The sequence below is a fragment of the Dipodomys ordii genome, unplaced genomic scaffold (genome assembly GCF_000151885.1).
Source record: "Dipodomys ordii isolate 6190 unplaced genomic scaffold, Dord_2.0 Scaffold2, whole genome shotgun sequence".
NCBI lineage: Eukaryota > Metazoa > Chordata > Mammalia > Rodentia > Heteromyidae > Dipodomys > Dipodomys ordii.
This window is the reverse complement of record NW_012267218.1, coordinates 29,695,706-29,708,816: the sequence shown is the minus strand read 5'-3', so window position 1 is coordinate 29,708,816 and position 13,111 is coordinate 29,695,706. Positions and strand designations below refer to the sequence as shown.

Sequence of the window (13,111 nt, the reverse complement as noted above, 5' to 3'; positions counted from 1 at the left end):
TTCTTTGGAACTCTTTTTCTCCAGAAAAACAGAACCAATAGAAGGTGTGTTGTGTTGTGTGTGTGTGTGTGTGTGTGTGTATGTGTGTGTGTGTGTGTGTGTGTGTGAGTCATGGGGCCTGAACTCTGGGCCTGGGCACTGACCCTCAGCTCTTCAGCTCAAGGCTCATGTTCTACCACTGGAGCCACAGCACCACTTCCAGCTTTTTCTGCTTATGTGGTGCTAAGGAATCGAACCTAGGGCATCATGCATGCAAGGCAAGCACTCTACCACTGAGCCACCTTCCCAGCCCTTGATTTACATTCTTATTCAAACCTTTTAACTCATTAGTTGAAACAGCTGTTGTTTCAAGATCCATGCTTTGAATTTCAACAGTCTAAGATTCTTGTATTAGTTGGTATGATGAAAAATACTACTAATATGTACTAGCTTTTGGTAAGTTCAGAATTTATAATATAATCCCTAGGATGTACAATAGAGGAACGCTAAAATAATGTTTAACTTGGGATAATAGAAAATAATCCCTTACAGGTGGACCCATTGCAACAATGAGATGTACAAGTCATTATGTAGAAAAACGAATTTAACAACTTTGGTGGGGGATGGGGGGAAGATTGGGTGGAGGGAGGGGAGGAGTATGGGAAGGGGAAACAACGAGGAGGCAACAATGCTTGATAAGAAATGTACTCATTATCTTGCCCATGTAATTGTAACTCCTCTGTACGGTATTCTCACACAAAAAAATACTCAAAAAGGAAAAAAAAAAAGAAAATAAGCCCAAGATAAAGAAAGGAGAGATTGTTAAAAGAACTGGTAGGCCAAATAAAAAACAAATAGTAAGATGGTAGATGTAGACCCAAATATATTAGTAATTTCCCTCAATGTCAAATGAACCAAACATAGAACATTTACCAAAATTGCAGTATTTAGAGCTATACAGGAAGTCTCAACATATTTTTCAAAAACCATCAGGGTATCAGTGTATGTTCTGTGGTTTCAGCAGTATTAACATGAATAACTAAACATCAAATCTTTGTGTTTAGATATTAAGAGTAAATGTCGATGGGCTAGATGTGTGACTGAAGTGGAACAGTGCAGGCCCAGCAATCCTGAAGCACTGACTAAAAAGTGGTATACATGGGTGCCAATAGTTTGCTCCTGGAATCTTAGCTACTTGGGAGACTAAGAATATGAAGATCACAGCTTAAAGCTGTTAGGAGCCTGTATCTCTAGCCCCCAGTCTATCAGCTGAATGCCCTCCACCCAGACCTAAACTCCACCCTGCCCTTTATAAAAAGAGAGAGACAGAGACAGACAGACAGAGACAGACAGACAGACAGACAAACAGAGACTTCTCCCTGGGGTTCCCGCCGGTTTTCTCCAGGGACAGGTCCACCTACCCTCTACTTGGACCTAGCTGTGCAAGCAGGATACCTCCCTCCTCTAACCTCAACATTATGAGGATAGGTGCCATTTCTCCTTCTCCCTTGGGGCAAATGGCCTTGTCAGCCTCCGCTGGCAATAAACTCCTTTCCCTGTATGTGACTGTGTCCCTGTGCTCTTCTGGGATGGGTGCTTTCAGAGACTAGCCTGGACAGAAACATCTGTAAGACTGGTCAATAGGCTAGATGTGACCTATGATTCCAGTGACAATGGAAAGCCAATAGTAGACAGATCAAAGCTTAGGCACACGGTGGATGCAAAGTAAGACCCTATCCTAAAAATAATGACTGAAAACCAGGGCTGAAAGCACAGCTTAGCAGTATCATACCAGCCCAGAAAGTGCAAGGCCCTGAGTTCAAAGCCCTGTGACATAAAAACAAAACAAAAAACAAAGAATAGTTATTCATACCAGTAATACAAGCTAACCAGGAGACCATAGGATCATAGGACCAGAGTTTGAAGCCAGTCCAACTCAAAAAGTTAGTGAGACATCCTCTCAACTGATATGCCAGGCACTGGAACACATTTGTGATCTCAGCTATGTGGGGGGTACAGGTAAAAGGATTTGGTCTGGAACACAAAAAGGAACACAAAAATTGAACTCAAGGATATTAAAAAGAAAATAATGATAAAGATAATCACATATACAAATAAAAACTATATGAGAGAGGGCCATCAAATTAAACAGCGAATATGTTTAAAAAAAAGAGTAATACAGTGATTGACTCCTTCAAGGAAAGACACAGTCGTTAATGTCAGGAATGAAAAAGCATCACTTTAAATCACAATAGTACCAGAAGGGTAACAAGATACTACATCATACTATGCCACAGGACACATATGCACACACAACTTAGAGAAAACTAATATTGATTTTAAAATTTTTTCACTGTTTAAAACCTTCCTGTGAATTAAACTATAGGTCCACTTATTTTAAGAACAACGTAATTACTATTTAAAAGAGTACACAGTAATCATTCGATAAATCATGAATGAATGCTCCATATATAATAAGTATTCTAAAAGTATGAACATATTTTTCAGTATATTCCTTTTAGCATGCATATTTGAAAACACCATTGCTAGTCACTGTGACAATAATAAACAGTTTCAGATTTATAACACTGAGCTACCAGACAAACCTGAAAGCCCTAGCAAATGATCAGCCTCACTTAGACCCTTGCAATTAATTCTAACTCCTAAAGAACCTTATCTGCAGACAGTAGTGGTTGCTGCCTATAGACCTTATACAGAGTTAGCAAATCAACCAAAGGCAATGTATCAAGAGTTAAAAGCTTTTATTCTGTTGGAAATAGAGTTTCCTAGCTGAGCAGACTTCAAAGTCAGATTAAAAGCTACATTTTCATAGTAAGCAAATACTGTTTCTAAAGTAAAATGTGCAGGCAGTGATATTTATTTACAAATGCTCTATGACTACCTTCTAAGAAATGTTTTTTTTTATATCTATATTTTTGTATTTGGGGGGAGGGAATAGAAAAGAAAGCAGCCCCTATACTGGGCCCTATCCAGTGGCAGCTTCTTGTTCCATAGGGTTAAGGAAGACTTTGAGGAAATAATTGGGAAAATCCAGATGTAGTTGCTTTGTATGTTGTGATGGGTAGAAGGGATGAAGTGAAGTGTGAAGGCCCCTCACACCCTCCATCTTGCCTCAGACTATGTCCTGGAACCCTGGGGCGGAGAAAACACCACTTTCATTCCTGCTTTTTGGGATTGTTGACTGCCACGTAGTGATAGAGAACGACAAGCAAGAAGAGCGACACGCCCAGCATGTTGGCGAAGATGGCGAGCTGCACGTCCGTGATCATCCTGACCGGCTCGGCTAGGCTCGGCTCCGCCGGCGCACAACTCCAGGTAGGAGGCCTGAACCAGATCTTCTAAGAAATGTTAAGTGATGGTAGAATTCTAAAAGGTACCATCACCAACACAATCTTCCTGTTTATAAGATTATCTTCATGTGATGGCCACAGTGAGATGATTTTTTAATCATATTTACAACCAATCTTTAACTCTAGACTAATACAAAATTAATTTGACTATGACTCTATATCTTGCTTTTTCTACGTTCAAAGGTTGTCCACTAATGCTACATAAAAATAGAATCTATAGAAACCTCATATTCTCAATATACTTTAATGATGGAGTCAACTCTCTCATTATCTCACAAAGAAAGGAAATACAATTGTCTTTTCTCTTTATTAGCTGAAAGACATGGATAAAATTTGTACTATGAATGGAATGAGGTTGATTCTAGAGTTCTTTCTAGGATTCAGCTAAAATCAAAATGACAAGCAAAAAATGTAGTTAAAGCAGTCAAATAGGCAAAGGAAAAGTACAGTCCATTGTACTTTTACTTGAAGAAATGAGTCCAAATAAACATCAGGCAGTGGCTATGAAAGGCACTTATGGGATCTAGAAGCAGTAAAGACTTCGGGGATGGGAGTATGTTCACCCACCACAGGGTTGGGGACTCTGTCCTCTCCAGGTCCTGAGCTAAATCTCAGCTCTGTCACATGCAAGTTGTGAGCCAGTAGGTAAGTTTCTAAACTTTACTCACTTTCAATTTCTTTATCTACAGAAAGAGGATAACAGTCCCAACTCAAAAGTTTCCTGTAACAATGAGATATATAAGACACTATGTTGTAAACAAACTTTACAACTTTGGCTGGGTGGGGGGGGGGTGAGAGAGGAGGGGAGGAGGCAACAATGCTCAATAGGAAATGTACTCATTACCTTCATTACCTTGCTCATGTAACTGTAACTCCTCTGTACAGTATTTTTACAATTAAAAAATGTACAAAGGTCTGGGAAGGTGGCTCAGTGGTAGAGCACTTGTCTTGCATGCATGAGGCCCTGGGTTTGATTCCTCAGCACCACATAAGCAGAGAAAAAAAAAAAAGCTGGAAGTGGTGCTGTGGCTCAAGTGGTAGAGTGCTAGCCTTGAGCTGAAGAGTTGAGGGTCAGCACCCAGGCCCAGAGTTCAGGCCCCACAACTGGACCCCCAAAAAAAAAGTACCAAAAAAAGTTTCCTGTAAGGAAATAGAAATTGTCTACAAAAATTACCTGGTACACAGTAGGATCTGCTCAGTAAGTGTTATTCAGTTGAATAAATATTGCCATTTTCCCTATTCATCTTTCATAAAAGTAAATTAAGAACATGAAAATAAGAATGAACAAAAAATATTCATAAATATCAATATTGTTCCAGGAAACCTAAAATACAGCAACAGTAACCAAAAAAAAGGAATGCTAGACACAAGGCTAGTCTGTAGGACTTTATCTCACCTTACCAAGATAGCATCTAATAAATCAAATGATATCAACTCTTTATTATACGGAGAATAAATTTCAGAACCCCATAGGAAAGAGAAAGAAAGGAAGAGAGGCAAGGAAAGTAAAAGGAAGAGGAAAGGAAGGGAGATAATAGACAGGGAGAAGACACAGGCAGAAACACAACCAACTCCATGTGGAAAAGTTTCCTTAGAGAGGGAACAACATGGATCTGTCTCTTTCTGCTGTATTTCCTCTGAGGGCGCAGACCGTGTCTGCTTTGCTCACTCTGTATACCCAGTAGCTATCAGTGTCTGAAACATCACAGGCGTTTAATAAATAATTGTTGAATATGCAGATGAATAAATGAATGAGTGCTGCATATATCTCTAGAGTCATAAATATGCACAGTATAGTCAAGAACTCAAAAACCACAAAGGACAGCTTTTATGCATTAACTTTGAGTACTTAGAATGAGAATTCCAGGTGTGAAAGCCCCTTGGTTTGTACCTAGTGGCTACCAGTTTCTATCCCTCTGGCCCCATAAGACGGCTTTTTCAAATAGATGATTTAAGGGTCCTGAGAGGTGGCCCCAACCTCAGCTCTCACTCTTCCAGTCTCTTGGTTGCCTCACAATAAGTTTCTGGTGCTAGTTATTAAAATGCAGGAAAAAAAAATTTAGAGACTCAGAGCTACATGTAAAAGAAAAATCAAAGACAGAGCTGAGCAGTTAGAAATCCTTCAATAGAGTGTCTCCTCTCATTACTAAGAGAAGCTTAATCTCATTATTCACTTTCAGGAAAGAACAGGAAGCATGTGGTGAAATTCAATACAGACAATATATAGAGAATCAGGTATGGCGATGACAACTTAGCAACCAATAGGATACTGCCTCAGCTACCAATTTCAACATAAATTCACCCATCAATGGTTATGAAAGCTTAGTCAAAACATTATAAGAATATCTAAGTTTATGTGTTGATTATTAATATTTTTAATCTATGAAAAAAATTAAAGAAAGCCTATAGAAATTGCTTTTAGTTGTTTAGGGATGCAGATCTAAACTACTAAAATTATGTTTTGGGAGTCAGGATCAGTTCTGTGGTAGAGCATTCACAAAGCCCTGGGTTCAATCCCAGAACTGCAGCAGAAAAAAGAAAAAGAGAGAGAGAGAGAAAAGTGAAAAAAAGAGAAATAAAGATGTAAATATGTTTGGGACCTTATTCCGGAAAAATTTGCATAAACCCACTTTTAGCAAAACGTAAAGCCATGAGGATTAAATTTAAGAGTATATGCTAAAGTGTTTTGGAAGCAGATACCAGTAGCTCATACCTGTAATCTTAGCTACTTGGAAAGCTGAGATCAGAAGGCTCATAATTGGAGGCCAACTGGGAAGGAAAGTCCATGAGAGACTCTATCTCAGTGGAAGAAGCTGGGTGTAGTGATACATGGCTGCCATCTCAGCTACACTGGGAAGCCTAAAATAAGTAGGCTATGGTCCAGGCATGTACCTAGTCAGGAGGAGAGACCCAATCTCAAAAATAATCAGGGCAAAAAGTGTTAGAGATGTGGCTCAGTGGTGAGCACCTGCCTAACAAGTGCTTTTTAGTTCAAACTCCAGTACCGGAAGGAAGGAAGGAAGGGAGGGAGGAAGACAGGGAAGAAGGGAAGGAGGGAGGGAGGGAGGGAGTGCAGGAAGGAGGGAAGGAAGAAAAGGAGGGAGGCAGGATAGATATACATATACATATATATAATATCTTTATTTCTTTCTTTCATCAGTTGCAGGTAACAAGTAACCAAGTCACCTTTCCATTCTTACTGTCTTTCTAAAGAGGAAACTTTTTTCTTTCCTTCTTAAACTAATGAGATTGTGAAAAGCAATCTTATCTTTCCGAAGCAACCATATGTTTAAAATGAAGTGATTTATGGGTGGTAATTACATTGCAAAATGTTTATACATCACTTGTGCATCATTTAGGAAAAAAAGATATAGTGTGTTACTGCTATTATTAAACTCCAAAGACTCATTGCTTGAGAATATGAAGATCCACCACTTGTTTTGTTAGGTAATTAGCATATTTTTCCACTGCTTCCAACCAGCCTAGCAGGATCCTTTTCCTATCATCAAGGAGAATCCCCAACAATGTATTAGAAGGGGCTACTGAAAGGTGATGCCAATTAATTGCCAAAGTAATTATCATTTTGTAATCACATTAATATCTAATTTGCCGCCACTAGATCATTAAAGTGCCAGTTACATATCTCTACTTTCATGCATTCATAAAAATCATACATGCATTGCCTTTATAATTCCTGAGATAATTATTTAACAGGCTGAGGGGATATTCCTTCGGCAACTCAGCCAACTGGGCAATCACTTTGAAAGCTCTGATGGTTTGGGAAATAAGATACTAGAACTAACTCATTACAGCTGAAACCAAATAGTTCGGCCAGTATGGGATAGAGTTAAAAGGAAGTTAGAATTTTCCTCTGCAAGATGCTTTATTCCCTCTTTTCTCCATTCTTCCTCAGGTAGGAATCAAACAGAAAGAACCCTTGTTCAGGAACAAGAAAGTGTTCTCCAGTTAGTTTAGGGGTCATAAGTGGAAGCTTGAATCACATCCATGCTTAGCCCCACTGCTGCTAGAGGAAGGTGGACATCTCTACATCATGGAAAAGGGAGCCCGAAGCACTGACATGACAAACAAGACATGTTTCCTGGGTGTGGTTTCATTTTTATGTGACAGTCATCATCTCACTGATGGTCCTTTACTTGTCCTCACAGTGTTCTAGCATGGAGCCTGGCCCATATACCAAGCCAACCCACATTCTGTTTTTATAACTAAAGTTTCATTGGAAAGCATCCATGCCCATTTGTTTATGCATTATGCATATACATCTCAACTTTCACCATCCAACAGCCAAGTTGAGCAGCTGCGATAATGTCTAATCCATAATATTGCCTGGCTCCCTTCAGAGTATCATTTCCCATCCCCTCTTCATGTGGGGTAGTTTTTCTCCTCTCTCAAGGCTATCACTCTACCACGTGAGCCACAGCTCCACTTCTTTTGGTGGTTACCTAGAAAATCTCATGAACTTTCCTCCTGGGATGGGCTTTCAACTAATCCTCAGATATTAGCCTCCTGTAGCTACAATAACAGGCATAAGCCATTGGTGCCTGGCCATGGGGGATTATTTTTTTAACTGACTTATTACAAAGTCTTCTGCCAAAATAACTATTTTTACTTCATCTTGACCAATTATTTTTTCTTCTCTCTGAATCATTCTTTCTAAATTATAGCATCTTCTTTAGCTCCTAAAATTTTACTGCAATGTTTCACACACATTCCACAAGTGGCTGAGAAAAGCACCTAATATTTTCTTTTACCCTACTAGTTATTACCCACTATGTGGCTATAAAAAGTTTATTCCTGTCTCGGCAATGTTATGCATGCATCATAACATCCCGACCACAAAGTAAAGCATATATAGGAGTATTGCAGTCCTAGCTACTTAGTCCACCCATTCACGTTAACAGACAGATGATAAACACTTAGGCTACACAACAAGTCCCTCTCCCATCTAAAAACTCAATCTGACAGTGAAAACATCACATACCTCAGGGTGTTATTGATGATGCAATTGTTGTTGGTTTAAACAAGTATTTTGTTACACAAGAAGAACTCCATGAGTTCATTTACTCTCTATGTAAGGTATATACTATTTTATTCTCATTTTACAGATAAAGAAAATTAGATGCAAATTGCCACCTATAAATATAAGGGAGAACTATTACAAAGGTTTAGTCAGATCTACGTCAGACATATATTAAGTAACCAAGTTGGGATTTCAACATAAGAGAAAGTTAGCTGCTGTCAGGACTTCCCCAGGACAAGATTATTTCCCCACATGCTTTCTACCAGACAGAAACTGACTTATCCATTGACTAAGGGTTATAACTAGTGGCACTCCTCACCTCTCTGTCATTTGTTTTCATCTGATCACCAGCAGATTAGCCTGTCTCTGGGTTCAAACAGAGAACAGAGAAAAAGAAGAAAGATGCCAAAAATAACCACTTGCACAGGACAAAACTCATACTGAAACCATTCAGGGTTTGCTAAGGCTTAAGAGCACTCTTTCTGAAAGGAAGGGAAGATACTGAAGAAGAGAGAAGACAGCAGAAATCATGGCTTGTAGGGCAGAAATAGCAGATGGGAAAAATTTGCAGGTGACCTGGTAAGCAGTCCCCTGGAAAAACCTCACATTGCTCCCTCAATTCTACTACCAGCCATAGCCCACACTACAGTCTTTTCTCTTTCCTTGTACAGAAACAAAAATAGGGGAGAGCACACTGCCAGAATCCTTCAGGTTTTCAAGTGCAAAGGTAGAAAAAGGTAATCACCTACTCATGCTTCAATAGGCTCAGCAAGGCTCAACATCGGCAGCCAGAAGCACAGACTTTTGGCAGTAGCTCAGCTACATAAATAACAAGGTCCAAGCCTCCAGCCTCCTCATCCCCAGAGGAGACCCATTCCCTCTATATGACAAAAAGAAGAGACTCATCACATAGATTCTGGACACTCTAGTGGACTCTCTGAAAACTGACTGCAGAGCTATGCAGCATTCATTCTTATCCTATTTATTGACTGGGTTGTTTTATTGTTTATTTTGTTGTTTTAACCCTCTAAGAGTAGAATTTGAAGAGAGATGATAGAAATGCAGGTGATTATTGTCCATACCACTAAGAATTTTTTTAACCTTGTAGCAATAGTGACTCTAAACATTGTGTTTTACTAGTTTGTAGAACAGTAACCATTTTCTATCTATTAGCAAATTCATTTCTGCATTCCAAAGTCTCCATGGGTCCGTTCTTCAAATTCTCCTTTGGCCTGATTTTTAATACCTTACTAGTTTATCCACTAACTATTGAGTTACATAAAGTCTTTAATGTGTTCATTTTATATATGTGTTGGAATTTTGATTTTACCTTTTGGAAAATTGTATGTTAACAGGACCAATCACTGTAGGAGGAGTGAGACCTTACATGCAATGAGCAAAAGGCAGCCAGTAAAGCAGGGAAAAGAACTGGAGGGTTAGGGACTAAAGTTGATGTGGGGCAGGGCTTTGGAAGAAGGGAGGCATCAAATTAATTTCATCTTACCTGACCACACAACTGCGGTCCACATACACAACGCAGCCCTCCTTCCTGCTGGGCACTACCAATCCCTCCCTTGGGACCAGGCAACCTTTTCTAAAGCACTCAAAGCACAGGGCTTCTTGTTCTACTCTGCTCTGGAGACTAAGAGGCTACTGTCTGACATTTACATAACCCAGGGAGCCTACTCAAGCATTCTATGAAGAACAAGGAACATAAACTTCAAGGTAATTTTCTGTTCCCAACTTGACTGTGAATCAGATGCCACTAAAAATAGAAGGGGGGGGAACCCTCAAGTGTAATGTGTCATGCACTCTTCCTGGAGAGAGAGAAAGAGAAAGAGAGAGAGAGAGAAAATAGTATTACATTATATAGAATATAATGCATTATGTAGATATATATAGTATTATATTATATAGAACATACTGTATTATATAAATATAATGTATTATGTATACATATAGCATATAAAGTATATACACTATATAGTATAGTATATACTATACATACATTATATATACATTATATATATGCTAATTATAATAATATATACTATATTATATATACAATATGTAATATAGTATATATGTGACATATACTATATAATATATGGTACAGAAAATAATATGTAATATATTATGTAAAATATATAGTATATTATATACAATGTAATATGTTATATTATAAATATAATATATATACATACCCTGCTACACTAACATCCTTAGAGGTTCACCCCTACTTGACATCTCTGGAGACAATTCATTGTCAAATTAGATCACTCCTATCACTTCCACCTCACAGATGGAAAACTGAAAAGAAGTATGCAGCTGGTCTGAAAATGTGTAAATTACTCATTGCCTGAAAGTAAACCTGCTTTTTTTTTTTACTTCTTAAGCAAGCTTGCTATCTTCACAAGTCTAATTTTCCTTCTTTCTCCCATGCTCTGACCTTCAGACTGGAGGTATGCATTATAACAACCACCTTTGCCTGTCATTTTCCAACTCGTAGGGCCTGTAGAATGCAAGAGCATGTGGGAAAATCATCAAAATACAACCACTACAATTTTTTGTTGTTGTGTAGTTGGTTGGTTGTTTTTGTGTTGGTACTGGGGCTTGAACTCAGCACCTCTTGTTCTTCTTTGGCTTTTTGTTTAAGGCTGGAGCTCTACCACTTGAGCCACATCTCCACATCCAGTTTTTCACTGGTTAATTGGAGACAAAGAGTCTCACAGTCTTTGCTGCCCAAGCTTGCTTTTCACCATGCTCTTCTGTAGCTAGAATTATAGGCAGGAGCCATCAGAGCCTGGTTCAGGGTTAGTTTGTGTTGTTGTTATTGTTGATGTTGTTGCTGTTGTTTGAGGTTTGGTTTGTTTGTTTTTTTAAATATAAGTCCTAGGAATCGCTTGAAGATACTCTTCTTTTTCTTTCATCCTCATTTGTCCAGGTTGAAAGACATTCCCCCAACCACCAGCAGACATCATTGGTTTTCCTTTACTGAGTACCTAATGAGTGGATCAGCCTTTTGAATTGGGTGTTCTGTTGTGCCACCTGCTAAGATTTTTCCAGATGTACCCCAAAATGACACTTTAGCTAACAATCATTAAGTTTTCTCCTCAGCAGAAGAGCTCTGTAAGAAATTGCCCCTTTGTCTAGAACTGGAGGCAGCTAATCCCATATGGTCTCACTTTTTAGCATTACAGTTTCTAGAGAGAGAAAAAACAAAAACAATTCAACAATACAACAGAGTTCTTACCCCAGCATCCACCTTTCCATTTGCACCTGAAGACAAAATGTCAAAGAAGTCCTGGTGAGTGTTTTCGAGCTGTAGAGCTCTTTGTGCTTTTCAGGGAACAATTACACCCCAAATCAGATGTCATTTATAAGTGCAAATCAAAAATGCCTGTGGTAAAATTCCAACAGGCGCCAGTCTTAAACGTTAGAGTATTGGTGTAATTCTATGAAGCTGTCGCAAGATGGCAGGCTTTAACCTCCTACAGATACTTAAATGCTTAGCTGCCTTGCAGGGCAGGAACACTTGAAAAGACAAGTGGTAGGCAGAGACTTATCTCCAGTTACTAATGTTCTCGGGCACAGCTTGAGGAGGTCTCATAATATTTGGCATTTATTTGATTTAAGGAGAACAATTCTTTAATTATTTTCAAGTGAGGTGCTTTTAAATTTTAGTTCATCCTCTCACAGGAAAAAAAAAAAGTCTATACACAGAATTTCACCTCGTGTTAACAACAAAGCAATGGCATTTTTCAGAAGTCCTAAAGGGTAATTTATCCAGTGGCAAGGTAAATGTTGATACACTTTATTGAAACATAGTACACAAATCAGAATGATAAAATCATACTAATAATGACTCACAAAGACTGTTTCCAGTTTCAACTCTAATTGCTATGCTCACCAACAATCCTGCTTGGTTTTTTTCTTCTAATGACTCAGCCAGTGATTAAAAGGCAAGACAACACAAATTGATATTTTAAGGTGTCTGGACATATCTTTAAAAAGCAGAGAACCAAAAATCTGTTTCAACTTCTCAAACAATTATGCACCTGTACCCACGGGGAATCTATGCAGATCTATGGAGTAGGGAGGGACCTACTGGGGAGTGAAGGAAGGGAACAAATAAAGACTGGGATTCTCACAGAGACCATGGATGCACAACCAGAAATAGTCTAGATTCTCTTGGCAAAAATGTAGAACTAATATGATTGCATCTGGTTCTAGCAGATTTTTGTGCAATAAGAATCAGGTAAGGGGATAGAGTCAGTAAGGGACATTTTTGACTCATAATTATGACATAATTTCCTTAGGGCCTTCAAAATAACAATAACTTCCAGAAGATAGTTAGCACACAGACTTGCAGATTACTTCAGCTCATCTTGTTCATAAAGAGATACTCATGGGTCCACACACAGGAGCCAGTAATTAGATTCTACTACTCCCTATCCCAAGCAGTCTTGCATGATGACCATTAACCTCTACCCCAGAGGTGGGAGAAGTGATCTGAGAATGCCATCTACACAGGTCAGGGCTCATAAAGACAGCAGCAATTAACCTCCCTCCAAGTGTGTCTGCATGGGAGGGGAAGAGGGACTGGACTACACTTGGTACATTAAAAAGCATTTATAAACAGTAGGTTAGAAGAGCTCAGGGGAAAAACTTTGTAATGAGTGATGGTTATTAATGACCATTATTATCCTTGTCCCGACCCAAG

The 13,111-nt window shown here is 38.8% G+C and overlaps 1 protein-coding gene across 1 annotated transcript; it reads right to left on the bottom strand.

Annotated features, from left to right (window-relative positions):
* Window positions 1–2,896: 2,896 nt before the first annotated feature.
* LOC105984398 (dolichyl-diphosphooligosaccharide--protein glycosyltransferase subunit 4) lies at window positions 2,897–3,320 on the bottom strand. The gene has a single exon (XM_013014578.1). It carries the CDS (start codon window positions 3,267–3,269, stop codon window positions 3,156–3,158), a length of 114 nt encoding a protein of 37 aa, XP_012870032.1. The 5' UTR covers window positions 3,270–3,320; the 3' UTR covers window positions 2,897–3,155.
* Between the last annotated feature and the right edge of the window lie 9,791 nt (window positions 3,321–13,111).